Below are 17,278 nucleotides of genomic sequence, written 5' to 3'. Positions count from 1 at the left end.
GCTGGGTCCTTAGACCCTGGCAACTGCGCTTAGTTTCAAAGGAGCCACACCTCTGAGCCCTTAAAAAGAAAAATGTTCAAAACGTTGGCTTGGCTCCCCCACCAGCAAGAATAAACCGCGCTAGTATGAACAAAGCGACGCCCTGGGTGCCGGAGCCTCCGGTGCCGAGGCTGCGTTGCCTCCGCGAGGGTCTCCTTCCCCTCCTGTCCACGTGCACCCGGCGGGGGGGGGGGGGGGTACGGCTTGGGGGACAGGTCCTGTCAGTGTCAGCGCTTGTGGCCGAGAGGCACGCGTGCTCCGCACCACAGCGACAGACCACGTGTACCGTAAAGGCTTTGGGAAAAGGCACAAGGCACTCGGGCGTTTTTCTAACTCAGCCCCTCGCCCGACTGTGTTTTGGGGCTTTGCTCACCGACGCCCGTCCTGACGGTCATGTTCACGTTGCAGATAAACCCGACGAGATAGTCCCAGCCTCCAAGCCATCCCGAACTGCTGAGAGCGTCGCAGTGGAGTCCAGGGTGGCCACCATCAAGCAGCGGCCCACCAGCCGGTGCTTCCCCTCTGTCTCGGACGTGAACGTGAGTGGCTGGGCTGGGGGAGCGGGCGGCAGGCCGACGTGGGCAGACCTCGCGGTTGCAGTTCACCCTCCCCAGCGTCCAGACCCGGAGCCCCAATCTGCGTACGCGCGACAGGCACCCCATTCCAGTGCAGACCCGCAGTGGGGGGGGGGGGGGGGGCAGGCCACCGCGTGACTGGCTCAGTAGCTCGCCCTGAGGGCCTTCCCGTAGGCCACCCGGAGCGAAGCAGCAGCCTTCCGGGGCAGACAAGGCCCGACCCCACCGCCCCGGGGAGCAGGGCCTCCGCGTATGCCTGGGATCCCGCCCCTCCGAGGTCTCAGGCCACCGTTATTCCCAGGGGGCGGTCAGCAGAGACCACGGGCCACGACGGGCTGGCAGAGCCGCCCGTCGTCCAGGCAGGCTGCTTCTCTCAGGTTCCAGACGTGGCCCTCTCCACCCCAGCTTCGTGCCTGCTGCCGGTCTGAGCACCACCTGTCACGATTACTTCCTGACTTTGTATCTTCTCTGAATCACGTCACACTGACTCTCTGTTTAACCCCGCCTCTTCCTAATAACGCCCAGAAGTATCATCGGTCCGATGTGACGGTTCTGCGTAGTGCACGATACAGGATGCCCCCTGCCTCCCCTCATCTCCAGAAGGCCCGGGCAGCTCCTCCAGGGCCCTGCGTCCCGACCCCCCCCCCCCCCCCCCGCGGCACCCCGTACCCAGCTCGTTCCAGACACCCTCCAAGCCCCGGGCCGGGCAGACACCCAGAGCCCAGCGAGACTGGGTCACGCGGGAACAGCCTGGGCGCGCACACGCCTGTTTCCTTCGGGCCTCGCACCCGGCTGTTCCAAGTGGCCCTCCGACGCCGCGAGGTGAGGTGAGGCCGGCCAGCAACCTGTCTTCCAGTCGAGGAAGCAGCAGCTTGGGCGAGGGCTGCACAGGGAAGCTGTTTGCAAAGCGAAGGAGGGACGCGCGAGGCTCCTCCTGGACCAGGCGGAGGAGGAAGGACGGGCAGCCCGCCTGCCGCGGGGCCCACATGCCCCAGGGCACGGCACTTGGCTTGTCCCCCACTCTGGGCCACTGTGGTCAGCCCACTTTGTGGAGGCGGACGTGGCCAAGGTCAGACCCCACTGCCCACCGCCAGGTGCTCTTTCCTACAGGACATCCGTCCTGGTCATTCTCAGTCAATGTCAGGCAGACCGCGGCTCCGCTGAGCAGGGCTCATCGGCACTTTGAGGGCAGACAGGGCCCCCTTCTGGGTCCTGGACGCTGGTGTGGCCCGTCGTCAGCCTCAGCTGGACACGGAGGTGCTCCCCAGAAGCAGCTGGGGGAAGCCCCGTGACAGGTGTCCACTGCCCAGGGCTTCCCTGTCTGGCTGCCGTGGGTGGCGCTGGTCTGACACAGCTCACCCCGGGCTCTCTGGTTTGCAGTCCGTGTACGAACGCCAGGGGATCGCCGTGATGACGCCCACCGTTCCTGGGAGCCCGAAAGGCCCATTTCTGGGCCTCCCTCGAGGTACGATGCGAAGGCAAAAATCAATAGGTAAGCAGCGTGGCCACACCCGCAAAGGTGCCCCTTGGCTCTCAGCACCCTCGGCAGTGCCCCTCAGAGGCCCCAGGCCCGCCCACCAGAGGACGGGCACCCGGCCTCACCCCCAGGGAGGCCTTGACCGCCTGAGCCGTCTGAAACTCTCCTACCCTCTGGATACCGAATCCAGGGTGGCTTCCCGGCCTCACAAGCCAAGTATCCGTGATAATACCAGCAGGGTGAGGGGCCGCAGTCAGGAGGGAGGTGGAGGTGGGCAGGTGACGTCCAGGAAGCCCCTCGCCCCCGCCCTGCGTGTTTAGAGTGGGCCGGCGGGGTGGGCCCAGGTCCCCTGCGAACGGCCACCGCCGCGCTTTGTGGATGAGCTCGATGGACACACTTCTAAGGGTGGCTGGGCCGGGTTCTCGCGCTCTGCGGGTACGACGTACTGTGCGCTGCGGGAAACCGCTACCTTCTTGTTAATAACTTCGCATGGTTCCTGCTGACTCTGTTCCAGGCAAGGTAAACGTGACCCCTTCAGACAGCCCCTTTGTGAGATAATCCAGCACTGTCTTTACCGTGTAAATTCTCAGAGAAGCCAAGGCCACTGCCGGACACTGGGGGACGCGGCGCTGCTCTGTGTGTCCAGCACTGCGGTCTCAGGCCTGGCGCCTCTGTCGCTAGTTTGAAGGGGTGACAGCTGGCAGGAACTGAACAATAAGGGATGGCGGAGGTGGCGTCTGCCGGTCCCCAAGGTCCCCCCAGGAGCTCGGGGCCACCGCAGAGTAGCGCTCACGCCATCTCCTGCCCCTGGCTCTCTAATTGCTTAATAACAGTCGATTTCCTCCTGTCAGACAGCAGAATCTTCCTATCAGGTCAGTGAACCTTACAGTTTGGCATCTGCAGTGTGAATGTAACAATCCCTCCATAAGGCGTGTTCTTAAATCACTGCTCCTTGGGATCCTAACTGTCAGGCAGCCGCCACGTGCGCACGCTCAATGAGAGGCCTCTGAGCAACCATCTTTGCGATGCCAAAACGCCCTCCCACAAGGAGTATGTGAAATTTGGAATACCCTTATCGAATGGAAGTTCTCACTGGAATAAATTATTGTAGTTTGTCCTAGGAGCGTTTTTGATTTGGAGTGATTCGTTTTGTTACCTCTTTGAAAAACCTGCATGCCCCCCACGCAAGACCCTCGTACTTGACATCTGTCAGCGTCCGTGTCCCTGTGCTGCTTCCTGTGTCCGGAGTGCGTTCCGTTGATGTTTTTGTATCTTGTATCGGAAAGAATCTGAAAGTCCACCCAGTGGACACACCAGAGCTCTGGGGCCCGACGCGGCCGGATGCGGCTGTCGCCCCTGCGGGCCCCTCAGCGCCCTCTCTCACCCAACACCCACGGGCTCCATAGGTCCAGTCCTCCAACTCGGACCGTGGTCAGTGGGGACCGTAGTAAACCACCGGGCCCCTCGGCCCAGCCCAGAGGGTCTTAGGACCCAGAGGGCTTCGCTGGGCCAGGCGGCCGAGTGTGTGGTCAGGATCCTGCTCCCGGCCTGGGCTGGGGTCTTGGGTTAGAGGGTCTTGGCGTGTTGCGTGCAGCACGTTCTCCTGCCAGGGCCGCTCAGCCACCCTCCTGAGGGCCTGGGGAGCTCCAGTACCCTTCGGGGGCCCAGCGAAGTCAGGCAACAAAACGGGTTCCTGTCGAGCAGGAGAGGCCACCCTAGGGTCTCCATACGCACAGGGCTCTGCTCGAGGGCGCCAGGCCTCCCCGCATACCTGCAGCCCCCGGGACGGCGGCACCATCCGCGTCCCATGAGCCAGTGCAGCCACCTGTGTTCCCTGTGCCCTCGTTTCTGACACGCAGCTCAACAGCCTCAGTCCCAAACCTGAAAACTCCCACCGGGGGCCCTGGCCAAGCCTGAAGGGATGGATGGCCCCTGATGCAGGCCACCCCGGCCCCCGACACACGCTCACACGTGCGCACACGCACCCCGGGGAGTCGGCTCGCGCCCGTCGCTCTGGGCACCATCTCTCTCAACAGCACGCACTCCGGGCCTCGCGGGGCCTTTCCCTTCTGCTTTGGCTCCAAATGGGCCCCGTGACCCCTCGGCATCGTGGCTCGTGCTGCATTCCGTGAACAGTGTGCATCGTGGTTCTCTGTGCGTCTGCAGAGACACGGCGTGTCGCGCCATCCTAGGAGCTTAGCGGGGTGTGCGTCATTGCCGTGATTTAAATCTAAACCTGCCTTCTACTTGTAGGAATCACGGGGGAAGAGCGGCAATTTCTGGCCCCTCCGATGCTCAAGTTCACCAGAAGCCTGTCCATGCCGGACACCTCCGAGGACATCCCCCCTCCGCCACAGTCGGTGCCCCCCTCTCCTCCCCCACCCTCCCCCACCGCCTACAACTGCCCCAAGTCCCCAACTCCCAGAGTCTACGGGACGATCAAGCCCGCGTTCAATCAGAACTCCGCCGCCAAGGTGTCCCCGGCAGCTCGCTCCGACACGGTGGCCACCATGTTGAGGGAGAAGGGGCTGTACCACAGGAGGGAGCTGGACCGCTACTCCCTGGACTCCGAGGACCTCTACAGCCGCAACGCCGCCGCCCAGGCCACCTTCCGCGGCAAGAGGGGCCAGATGCCCGAAAACCCATACTCCGAGGTCGGGAAGGTCGCCAGCAAAGCCGTCTACGTCCCCGCCAAGCCCGCCAGGCGGAAGGGCATGCTGGTGAAGCAGTCCAACGTGGAAGACAGCCCCGAGAAGACGTGCTCCATCCCCATCCCGACCATCATCGTCAAGGAGCCCTCCACCAGCAGCAGCGGCAAGAGCAGCCAGGGCAGCAGCACGGAGATCGAGCCCCCGGCCTCCGAGCAGCCGGGCCAGCTGCGGCCCGACGACAGCCTGACCGCCAGCAGCCCCTTCGCCGCCGCCATCGCCGGGGCCGTCCGCGACCGGGAGAAGCGGCTGGAGGCCAGGAGGAACTCGCCGGCCTTCCTGTCCACGGACCTAGGGGACGAGGACGTGGGCCTGGGGCTGCCCGCCCCCCAGGCACGGCCCTCCAAGTTCCCCGAGGAGGGCGGGTTCGGCGAGGAGGACGGCACCGAGCAGCTGTCGTCACCCACGCCAGGGGCGGCGACCAGGGAGCCCGAGAACCACTTTGTGGGTGGTGGCGAGGCCGGAGCTCAGGGTGAGGCCGGCAGGCCACTGAATTCCACGTCCAAAGCCAAGGGGCCCGAGAGCAGCCCTGCAGCTCCCCTCAAGAGCAGCAGTGTGGCCGGCCCCGAGAATTATGTCCACCCGCTCACGGGGAGGCTGCTGGACCCGAGCTCCCCGCTGGCCCTGGCGCTCTCCGCAAGGGACCGAGCCTTGAAGGAGTCCCAGCAGGGCCCCAAGGGGGAGGCCCCCAAGGCCGACCTCAACAAACCTCTCTACATCGACACCAAAATGCGGCCCAGTGGGGAAGCAGGCTTCCCTCCGGTCACCAGGCAGAACACGCGGGGGCCCCTGAGGCGGCAGGAGACGGAAAACAAGTACGAGGCCGACCTGGGCAAGGAGCGGAAGGGCGACGAGAAGGGCACGCCCACCAACATCGCGGATGCGTCGCAGCGGAAGTCGGCCGGCCTGCTGATGGTGCACACCGTGGACGCAGCCAGGCCGGACGTCTTCCTGCAGGAAGAGGACGAGGATGCCGACGCGGAAACAAAGCCGGACCGCTCGCCGTCCGAGGTGCCAGAAGGCGTTCCCGAAACTGAAGGTGCTTTACCGATCCCCGCTGGCCCCGAGCCCGCGGCCGCCGCGCCCGGCAGGACCGTCGTGGCGGCGGGCTCCGTGGAGGAGGCGGTGATCTTGCCGTTCCGCATCCCTCCCCCACCTCTGGCATCCGTGGATCTGGATGAGGATTTTATTTTTACAGAGCCACTGCCTCCTCCCCTGGAATTTGCAAACAGTTTTGATATCCCCGATGACCGCGTTGCTTCTGTCCCCGCACTCTCAGACCTGGTCAAGCAGAAGAAAAACGACGCCCCCCAGTCCCCTTCGTTGAACTCCAGCCAGCCCACCAACTCCGCGGACAGTAAGAAGCCAGCTGGCCTTTCGAACTGTCTGCCCGCCTCATTCCTGCCACCCCCCGAAAGCTTTGATGCCGTCACGGACTCTGGGATCGAGGAGGCAGACAGCCGGAGCAGCAGCGACCACCACCTCGAGACGACCAGCACCATCTCCACGGTCTCCAGCATCTCCACCCTGTCCTCCGAGGGCGGCGAGAACGTGGACACCTGCACAGTCTATGCAGACGGGCAAGCGTTCACGGTTGACAAACCCCCGGTACCTCCTAAGCCAAAAATGAAGCCCATCATTCACAAAGGCAACGCGCTCTACCACGACGCGCTGCTGGAGGAGGACGTGGACAGCTTTGTGGTCCCCCCGCCGGCACGCCCGCCGCCCCCCGGCGGGGCCCAGCCCGGGACCACAAAGGTTATCCAGCCGAGGACCTCCAGGCTGTGGGGTGACATCTCGGAGGTCAAAAGCCCGATTCTCTCCGGCCCAAAGGCAAACGTGATTAGTGAGTTGAACTCAATCCTACAGCAAATGAACCGAGAGAAAACGGCAAAGCCGGGGGAAGGACTGGACTCGCCAGCGGGATCCAAGCCTGCCAGCCTCGCTCCAAGGTAAGTGCCGCGGCCGGCGTGGGCACAGACCATCCCGAGCTGGGCTTTCCTGTGCCGGCCAGTGCTGACCAGGAAACGCCCTTGGGAGCAACGGAAGCGGACACGGACAGGGAATGCCAGCCTTCTGTGTCGGCCACCTCTGTCGTGCGCCCATGTGCCCCTTTCTCGTCCCCTGGACGCCGGTGCAGCAGAGCTGAGCGCGTCTGGCCCGGCAGGACGTGGCCCCCGCGTAGAGACGCGTAACGAGACACTGCCAGACAGGCCATCCCCGCCGTGGCTTCCAGGGAGGAGCCCTGCTCTTCCCTCCCGCGTCCTCCAGGTCTTGGCCAGGACCCCAAAGGCCATTCTGGAGCCTCACCCAGGGGTTGCAGGGGAGGGGTGCACCGGCCGGGGGTCGCGTGAGCAGCGTGTGTGCAATCACGTGTGTGGTCACATGTGCGTGAGGGGCTCTTTTCCCCTCCTCCTGTCACTAACTGGTCTGAGGCCGGGGAGGGGCCGGGTTGCAGATCCACTAGTGAGCTCAGAGTGAAATGCAACCCTGGAGCCCATCCTGACCCACGGCGGACATCGTGGAAGAAAAGCATGCGGTCCTCCCCGCGTGGGCGCTCACGTCAGGCAGAGCGTAAGGCACTGCCTAGAAACCAGGGGTCGCACGTGGGGGGCCAGTCCTAAACCCAACTCCAGGGCTCTGTCAAGGCACGCCACGCTGTAACAGGCCCCCCCGCCCTGCCCCACCTGTAGCTGGTGGATGACCCTCGCCAGAGCCCGGTGCTCCAGCCATCACTCACGGTTCTCGGTTCCCTTCGCCCAAGACACACACCACTGCTTGGGTCCCCAGGCAGCAGGGCCCTTCAGGTTCCCCCACTGATGTTTACTCTCAGGTTTCATCATCTCAACTAATGAAGTCGTTCTTCATACTCCTGCTGGGCAGGCGTTGGATTCAAACATCTCAGTCCATTAATCAGCAGTATTGCACTACGGTCAGGTCCTGAGAGCAGGCTGAGAGCCACCGCTTTCCCGGTTATCTTTCGGTGCGGGCGTAAGTTACGTGCACAGCTCCCACTACTCCGAGGAACGCTGATGGGCCAGTCTCCGTAGAGAGAAGCACGCCGACACTACCGTCTTTTAATGGGGCACCCATCATTAGTGGCATTCAAAGGGCACTCCAGCTGAACAGATTCCTTACAAATTCCCCGTTTCTGGTGGACGTACGTACACACGTACCTATGAGTATTACGTGCTTTGAAGTCTCAAGGAAATGTTTAAAACTGGCTCTGTCACGTAATAGTACCGGTCTTTAGCTGCTAGGTTATGTAGAGATACAACAATTAAGATGCTTCATCACTGTGTTTCATATTTTACAGAACACTTGGACATGGTGAGTAATCTTTCTAACAGCTGCTAGAGAGCATGTATAATGATACCCATTTTTCAGAAGGGGAAATGGAGACTCAGAGAGGCCAGGTGGCTTGTCCATGTGCACAGCCAGCAGAAGGCAGAGCCAGGACCAGGCCAAGGTCTTCTGACTGGCACCTCCCACCGCCAGCGATGTCTGAAGTATGGAAGATGCAGAAGGGCACCAATGCTAGGGCTGCTCTGGCCAGTGGGGCAGCCCGCACAGCACCACGCTCCCCGGAGCACTCCCACCCGCGAGTCCAGGGGCCTCTCTGAACGGCATCGGATTGTAGGCCTCCCCAGCTCCTCTCCTGGCTGGGTGAGCTCCTTGGGGCTCACAGGAGAGGGCGTCTCCGAGTTGCAGGTGTCTCTAGGGATTCCCTGGGTGGGAGGGGCCTGAGAGCAGGGGTCAGCGGGCAGAATCCTGTCGGACTTCTCGAGAGCAGCTGCAAGACCGATTCTGTCCGACCCAAGCCCAGCTGCCCGGAACAGCCACCTCCCGTGTCTTCTATTATTTATACCCCAGTCCATCACGGTACAAGCACTAGGTGACATCTGTCATGCACTCACCAAATGCCGGGCATCACGCGGCCCAGGCACCGGAGGCAGGGCCTGAACCTGCTCCCATGGTGCAGATGAGTGAACCGGGGGTCAGAGGTGAAGCCCTTGGCCATGGGCACTCAGCTGGAAGGCACGAAAGCACTCCGACCTCCAAGCACTCCGACCTCCGGAGCTGCCTCAGGGCTCGACTCCGCCCCTCTCGCTGGAGCCAGGGATTAGCCTGGAAGAAAGGCGCCACTACCTAACCGAGCTCACCGGGACAGGGCTATTCTCAGGCTTACCTGGTGACTGATAATCTGCAAGGGTGGTCACCGGGCGGCCTCCAGCACTGGTGACCTCCCCGAGGCGGTGTCCCCTCCCCTTCCCTACTCACTGCTAAGGGCTACACTGAGTTGGACCAGGAACAGGTCGGCCTGAGGCCCAAGGACGAGAAGGAAGGTCGGTCACTGACTCCAGCACTAAGCTGGACGCTCACCTGCCTACTCCGGCTTCTCCGATCTCACGGCCGCACCGGGCAAAGCCCAGTGGACGTGAGCTGCAGCCAGGAGGTGGACTGACCAGGGTAAGAAGGGGCAGGTCCTCAGCAGAGCCCCCGGGGGGGTGACCGAGCACCGGGCACCAGGCCTTTCTCACGAGCAGGCAGCACTCAGCTGCACTTTCCTACACACACACAGACACACACACTCACACACTCCCCGGGACAGGCCTCCGCTTCGCTGGGTCGTGCCTTCACTGAGAGGCCTGGGATTCAGCCATTCATGCAGCAGACAAAGCCCAGGACACCCCCAGCCAGGGCTCACCTGCCTGGGTGTCTCACTGCTACTTTTAAATGCATCTACAAATTAAGAGCTGTGAATTTGGCCCTGGGCAAAATGAGGCAGAAACTGGATGAAGGAAATTCCTAGTGAGGGAAAAGAAATGAGTTTTTCTAGGGAAAACTGAAAACCGGCCGCGCTCTGAAATGACAGACAGGCGGCAGTGCAGACACCCCATTTCCACAGAAAGAAGTTTGATCGCCCAAGAAAGGGACAGTTCTTTGAGCTGCCGTTTGTCCGCTAAGAGGGCAGAAACCTCAGGTGAACCTGCCCCTTTGGTAAGTTACTTTTGCCCTCGGGTCCTTTCTGAACTCTGAGGTGCGGTGACCCTGGGCAGGGTCGGGGAAGAGAGGACACTGGACGACTAGGCCCTCGCTTACTGGGGTACATCTGACTTAACCTGAGCCGTGCATGGGTTTCTGCTGCCATCACGTGTCCCCCGAAATCAGGGACGACGCGGGCTCTGCCAACATCTTGATTACAGACACGCTGGCGAAAAGACGACGATCACGTCATTTTCTTTACGGCCCAGCGTTTGCGGCCTCCCCCCAGGCCTGATCTGGAAACACCTCCTAAGAACTAGGCCTCTGGGGTGATCGGCTGCTTGTCCTACCCAGCTCCGCCCCAAGCTACCCCACGGGCTGGAGGCCCGGCACCGGCGCCTGGCGTCCTGCAGGCCCGGACCTTCCCTGCAAAGCTCAGAGCTCGAGAGGATGACCGTGAACGGCCGGAGAGGCGCCAGGGCACGGCCGACACCCACAACGAGCACGGCCTTGCCCTGCAGCGGGCGGCCCGCCGTGCGGAGCCCTTTGGAAACCTAGACACACGAGCAGCGTCCGCCTCGTTTCAGAGCACCTGGTGTTTTCCATGAAGTCACAGAGCTGGGAAGCCAAACGAGCCACAGCCCAGCCCCGTGGCCTCTTGACGGGTTCTTGGTAGGAGCCCAGGGTCAGACCTGAGGGAGGACAGTAACAAAAGGGGTGCACAGTCACGGAGGCCTGGGCCCCGGGAAGCTGGGCGCAGACTTAGTCATGAACCGTTCACTGGACCAGGGGTTACTGGTTACCTCAGTGTGCCAGGCACCGGGCCGGGCCCCAGGATTCCTCACTGAACAAGAAAACATTCAAGGTCTCTCCTCCTCTGAAGGGCTCCATTCTCAAGGGGGAATGGATAAGAAACAGTAAACAAGGCGAGCCCGAAGGGTGCGGGCGCTGCAAAGGGACGAAGATGTCCCAACGAGTCAGCGACCATGGGCAAGACGGAGGTGACCCTCTCCAAGGAGTGGCATCTGAACCACCTGAAGGAGTAAAAGGAGCCAGCTGGGCGGAAACGCAGGAGCAGAGCATCCCGGGCACCAGGACCAGCGGACCAGCAAGCACAAAGCCCAGGCACTGGCAAGTGCTCTCCACGCTGAAGAAACCGGCCAGACCAGAGGCAGCGCTGACGGGGGAAGGGTCCCAGAGGGCTCCCGCGTGCCGAGGGGAAGGGCTGGGGTGCGTCCGAGTGGTTGAGCAAAGGCTTGGTGTGAACTTTCATTCCATGAAGGTGACCCAGCAGCTATGCAGTCAGGTGGGTCACAGTGACACAGGGAAGCCCACGAGCCGGCCCATGTGGGGTCCCGGGGGCCTCTGCTCCGGAGACAGCGGGTAGATGATGGCACCTGACACAAAACAAAGGGGCTTGACCTAGGAAGCCCAGGCATCTGTTCTTTGTCAGCACTCCCAGGGGAGCAGAAGGTCAGTCTGGGTTTGGCTTTCATTCTCCGGCTGTTGGAAGGAGTATCAGAGCAGTGAGTGGATGCCTGCGGGGGACCCACTGGCCTCCGTCCAGGGCGCACGGCATCGGCTCAAGCCCCCAGGAGCCCCTCCGATCGCCTCGCTCTTTTCGGTTCATCCAGAATGGCCTTCACTTCCCGGAGGCAGCGACGGCGCTCCAGGTCCCCTGGGGGTTCAGGCTGCTTGCAGGGGAGCGCTGGCTGCTTCTCAGGTGATGCCCTCCGGCCTCCGGCTGCCCTGGCCTGGCCTGGCCAGTGGCACCAGCTCCTCACTGGCTCTCCACAGTATTATCCTGAGAGCCTCTCGGTTTTAAAATAAATCTATCTGAGTTGTTAAAAAATGACCTCTGCCCAGCCGGTCCCAGAGCAAAGACTTTTCAAAACTGACTCGATAATAGAAGCTGCTTAATGACACTTTGATCACGTCAGCGCCGTCACGGAGGCTTTACCATTTCACGGCAGCAACTGAAACGTTCAGGCAGTGTCAGCGACTGAAATCGTGGATAAGGCGGTGGACACTAGGGAGGGTGGTCGTGAAGCTCGCTGTCGCGTGTCTCCTCGTACACGGGTTCGTGAAGGGGCTCTTCTGGTCAGGCTGCGGCACTTTATCCTTCAAGTCTGTTTCTCACGCTCTCATTTCCCAGTCTGGACGCCAGGACCACTCAGCCGAAGTGTATCGGGGATGGATACCTCCCGCTGAAAACTGGGTGCCTTCCCACCTGCTCAGATGTGTCGAAAGGGCTGCTGAAGCCGAGGCAGCCCCCTGCCCCCGCCCAGTTCCAGCCCCATCTGCTTGGCCGAGTCACGTCACTTCCTGATCTGGGAAACCAGCTTCCCACATCCATCCGCCGTTCCTGCAGGCCAGGCCCGGGACCGCAGACACACAGGGGCTCGCGGTGCTCAGAGCCGGGAACCAGGGCCAGGCTCAGGCCTTGTGCAGATCTGTTAACGCCTCGGGCCACTCTCCCTGTCTTTGGAACGACCGACCTTTGGAGGCGCTATAAAGGTAGAAACCAAGAAGAGAGCGGTCTGGAAATAAGTGCTATTTTAGACGCAAGACAGGGGCTCCTCAAGAAGACCCTACGGCCACTGGGAGGCAGAGGCCCGGCGGGCGTGCTGGCGGGAGGCTCGGGCGGGAAGGGTCCAGAATCCCAGCGCCGGCCCCCTGAGCGCCTCCGGCCCACAGCCAGCCACTGTTCGACGGCCGAACTGCATTTGTAAACACAATGCAAAGGCGACTTGAGTCCTCACTTCCCCGACGCCGGTCAACTCGGGCTGACGATAAAATAACAGTGCATCTCGGGGTGTCAGTTAACCCTCCATTTTTGTTTTAATCCTCATGTTCCCGTATGGATTGGATTTAAGAGGCAGGATAGAGAGTAACAGTCCAAGAGAGGGCGTGTGTGTGCGTGTGTGTGTGTCTGTGTTCTAAATCGGGGCAACAGATTCCTGCGTGTTCCACCCGGGAACCCGGTGGTTGCTTAGCAACATAACGATCTCCGCAACCAGGAGATCCAGTGAATGATATCCGCCTGATTAACTGAGAGTCAATCAAACCGCTGAGAAGGAGGGCAGGGTGGACCGGCCCCGGGCAGGCCTCCACTCAGCTCCTCAAACACGCTGGTTCTTTTCCACAGCGACGTTCCGCAGGGCCGTGGGTGGCCCCAAGTATGGGGCCAGATCTGACAACCCCCTTTATTAGCTGCCGGGCTCTCCTCTCTCGGTGTAGACTTGACGCAAAGCACGGCCTCCCCCAACCAGGAACGCTGATTTGTCCTTCCTGAGCTGCAGAAGACAAAGGCAGCCCGGGAAGCCGAGTCTGGGTGTCAGCAATGGACTGGCTCTCAGGGGCTCCAAGCAGAGGCTAACGTCGTTCTCCTTCTTAACACCTTCCTGGACGTTTCTCTCTATATTCACACCATCCCCAGCCAAGGCAGGCACAGGTGTGAGTTTCCCATCCTAAACGCTGAAGTGATGCCCCTCTTGACGTTCTCTTCCGGGCAGCTCTGTGCACTGCCCGCTCTACTCCGTGGCCAGAAAAGGAGCAGCGCGGGTAGACTCTCGGCCAGCATCTGTGCCATTGCTTTAATTTCATCCATCGAAAAAAGCTGCTTTTTTTTAACTGTAATTAATTTTGCAGTGTTGTCTCAACCCATTCCATTTTGTCATTTCCATTTGCTCCCATGATGGGTGGTAACAGAAGAGGGTCGTGCTGAACAGAAGTAAGTGCCGCGTGCAGAAACCTCCTCTCTCTGGTGTGTTCTCCTGTCCCTCGTTCTCACTGCCCACCCATCTGTTTGCTTCTGACGACACACACAGCTGCCTGCAGAGCCTTCCTTTAAAAAAAACATCCCAACTACCTGGGACTCGCTGGGGTGTTCCCACAGGAGGGTGGTGCTGACACCCACCCTCTGGCTCAGAGCGGCCCCCTGTTAAAGGCTGCCTGGGTTTAAAGCAGCTGCTGTCACTCTGGGGGATTAACTTGCCTCTGCTGCACAAAGCCGGTGAACAAGGTCACTTCCCAACTGTCCCGCCCCAGTCGACCCAGTCAGGGTCACAGGCCCGGCGCCACGCAAAGTCACCTTAGAGCAAGTGCCGCGTGCTCCTGTGAGATGCTGGCCCGCTTCACAAAACCCCTCCCCTGAAGGTCCTAATTAAACAACGCAAATCCCCTCTGGGTGGGGCTGCTCTACCATCTCAGCTTAGCTGTGGTATCAAAGTGGTTCAAATGAGCCTTCCCCAGACAGGTGTGCCCACAGCCGCGGGGCCTCCGGAGTGGGAACCGGGGAGCATCTTTCAGCCCTACTTGAGCACCGGAGTTTGCAGGTTTCTTAAATGCCCGCCGTGCGCACGGCCCACCTCTCTCTCCAGGACCGAGGTCTGGGGGCCAGAGGGGTGGCTCCCCGCTCCCTGCGGGTGACGCCCTGGACCGTTTCTTGATTTTGAGTAGCGAGCCTGGCAGTAGTGGAGGAGGCATCCCCAGGGTCTCGCCTGGGGCTGCCTTTACCTGCTGGTGCCCAGTGCACCAGTACAACCAGTAACCAAGGCCCCTGGAAATTCTCAACAGGGGCCCCCTACGTGTAACAGACCCGGGCCTGGAGCCCCTGGCCCTCCAGGAAGCCGTATCTGAACGCCCTGTGCGGGTGCGGGCCCAGCCGCGTACACCCCCTGCCCCTGGAAATGCTCCTCCTCGGGACGAGATCGAAGCCTGAGTCGGCACAGGTCCCCCCCCCACCCCCGACCTGCTGCTGCTTCCTCACACGGAGATGCCGTACTCGACGTAGCACTGAGTGGGGAAGTGTCACGAGGCTGAGAGGCACCCGGTTACCAACTGGCAGTTTCACGCAAATACACACCCGCGGCAGAGAAAGCAAAGAGCAGCAGGAGGCCAGTCCAGAGCGCGGACAGACTGGGCCCCGCGGCTGCGGCTCATTCCCGCCCGCTAATAAAGCCCCTCTCCCGACCCCGACCCTTTCACGCTGACACGGCGGCGTCCATGAGCGCCCCCAGGGAGCCGCAGGGCTTCCCCCTTCCTGAAACAGGGCCAGCCTGCGAGGTGCCCCTCCCTGCACTTGTCCTTCTAAGCCAAAAAGCCTCAGGCCTGGCAGGCAGTTAAGAGGGAGGGTCTCTCCTCAAGGGTGCCCCCCCTCTGCTTGCTGAAATTGAGGCAAAAGATGCCACATCCTCAGGCGGTACTGGTGTGGCACAGACACGCCCCGGCCAGGGAGCAGGACTTGGTTCGGGCCCGTCTCCAGGTCTCCCTGCCCCCCCCACCCCCAACCTGCCAGGCTCCGGTGAGTGGCCGCCCCGTGTGCTCTGGTGCCTTCCGCTCGTGTCCCCCCGCCCCGCCCCCGGCATGGCAAAGCGTTTGCTCACTGCCAGCGCACCTGCAGTCGGACGCTCTGCTGTGGTTTGGGTGTCTCCCGCCCCCTCCTCAGGACGTTGTGAGCGGACCTGTGATGGTTTTCTCTGTTGCTGCCGTTTCAGAGGCCCAGAGGTCATGAGCACTGTCTCAGGTACGCGGAGCACGACGGTCACCTTCACGGTTCGCCCTGGGACCTCCCAGCCCATCACCCTGCAGAGCCGGCCCCCAGACTATGAGAGCAGGACCTCAGGACCAAGACGTGCCCCCAGCCCCGTGGTCTCGCCCACAGAGCTGAGCAAAGAGATCCTGCCTGCGCCCCTGTCCGCTGCCGCCGCGGCTCCCTCTCCCACCCTCTCGGATGTCTTCGGCCTCCCAAGCCAGCCCCCTCCCGGGGACCTGTTTGGCTTGAACCCAGCGGGACGCAGCAGGTCGCCATCCCCCTCCATACTGCAGCAGCCAATCTCCAATAAGCCTTTTACAACTAAACCTGTCCACCTGTGGACTAAGCCAGACGTGGCGGACTGGCTGGAAAGCCTCAACCTGGGTGAGCATAAAGAGGCCTTCATGGACAACGAGATCGACGGCAGCCACCTGCCAAACCTCCAGAAGGAAGACCTCATAGATCTGGGCGTGACGCGAGTCGGGCACCGGATGAACATCGAAAGGGCTTTGAAACAGCTGCTGGACAGATAAGGGTGGCTGCTTCTCACCTTTACAGACCCCTTGTTATAAATAGAGATGGGCTTGCACTGACGTGTGTGACGGTGAGCGCCAAGCCCGCCCCGCGGGCTGGTCTCCTGCTACCCAGAGAAATGCTGTGTCCCTGGCGTGGCTGAGCAGAGGCCTTCAACACCCCCCCCCCCCCCGGGCTCTCTGTGTGGGCTCCCTGGGCTGTTTCTGTCAAAGAGGGGACCAGGGGAGGGAGGGCTTCTAATCTAAGGTGGAAAGATGCGCGGCTTGCCTCCTGCACGCAGGTGACCTGACCTCACGAGGCCCAGGAGATGCCCACCGCCGCCCGCGCGCCCCTTGCTCCTGCAGGCAGACACCACTGCACTCTAGACACATACCTCCCGCGGCCTCCTCTGCCGTCCGGCAGCTCCGCCCGGGCCCGGGCGCGAGGCCTTCCTCAGCCTGCGGCCCCTCAAGGGCACTCAAGCCCACGTGCTCCTTTCTTTCCCGGACTTGGCTCGCAGCGAGACGCCCGCGGATGTGCGTAGCCGGTGCCCCTTTGGAAGGCAGAGAAGCTTCCTTCCCGTGGATCCTTCACCCTGTCTCCTCCGACATGCACCCGGGGTTCTCTGGCCACGAGGTTCTTGGCAGTGGTGGGTGGTCCGAATGGGATCGTGCCCAGCTTTGCTTAGCTTTCTTTCTTTCTTTCTGCAAATCTGTTAGCATAATTCCAAAGTGGCCAAACAGATGTCACATGGAGTTAGTCAAAGCACAAAGTCACGATTCCAAGGAGGAGGGAGACCTGGCCGTGGGAAGCAGCCGGCGTGCAGCTGCTGTGCCCAGAGTGTCCGCAGGAGGGGAGCAGCTCCCCAGGAGCGGGGGAAGGGGCTTCTCTGCCTTTGGGCATTTTTTAAAATCGAAAGCGTGTTGAATTCTACGAAGATCAGAGCAGGCGAGCAACCACTTTGACACGCAGGATAACAGGGCTCACGGTGGGCGTGTGCCGCGGCCACCCCCAGTTCTGAGCCCGGCCGAGGGGAAGCATCGCGGCTGAGACAGCCCCTTTGTCCCCCCCCCCGAGGCCAAGGAAGAGGGTACTTAGGGGCTTCTCCCCTTTTCCTCTGAGCGTCCAGGAATCCCACCAGCTTGTCTTAACAGTACAGCAGGTTTTCTGAAAACCCAGCGGGCATGGCGCATAGACAGAACCCGGGGTGAGGGTGCAATGCAGATGAAGGAAGGAGGGCAGAGCAAAGAGGTCTCGTGGGCTGCCAGTCAGGCCTCTGGCAAGGCTTTCTTGGGCCCTGCCGCATTCTTTCCCCTGGAGCCCCTCCCCTGTAACAGTACCTCTAATTTCCAAGGGAGGTCGCCACCGGCACGCGAGCCACAGGACACCCAGTCAGGGGTCAGCATGCTCTCCCACGTATGGAAGAAGCTCGAATGTCAGGTTT

At 61.6% G+C, this 17,278-nt stretch overlaps 1 protein-coding gene across 1 annotated transcript; it reads left to right on the top strand.

Moving 5' to 3' along the window:
* Positions 1-4,382: 4,382 nt before the first annotated feature.
* On the top strand, positions 4,383-15,854 carry SHANK2 (SH3 and multiple ankyrin repeat domains 2). Its single transcript, XM_073809454.1, has 2 exons — positions 4,383-6,751; positions 15,284-15,854. Exons 1-2 carry the CDS (start codon positions 4,383-4,385, stop codon positions 15,852-15,854), a joined length of 2,940 nt encoding a protein of 979 aa, XP_073665555.1.
* Positions 15,855-17,278: the final 1,424 nt, after the last annotated feature.

This window comes from Tursiops truncatus, chromosome 8 (assembly GCF_011762595.2).
Source record: "Tursiops truncatus isolate mTurTru1 chromosome 8, mTurTru1.mat.Y, whole genome shotgun sequence".
Classification (NCBI taxonomy): Eukaryota; Metazoa; Chordata; class Mammalia; order Artiodactyla; family Delphinidae; genus Tursiops; species Tursiops truncatus.
This window is presented reverse-complemented; position numbering and strand designations above follow the sequence as displayed.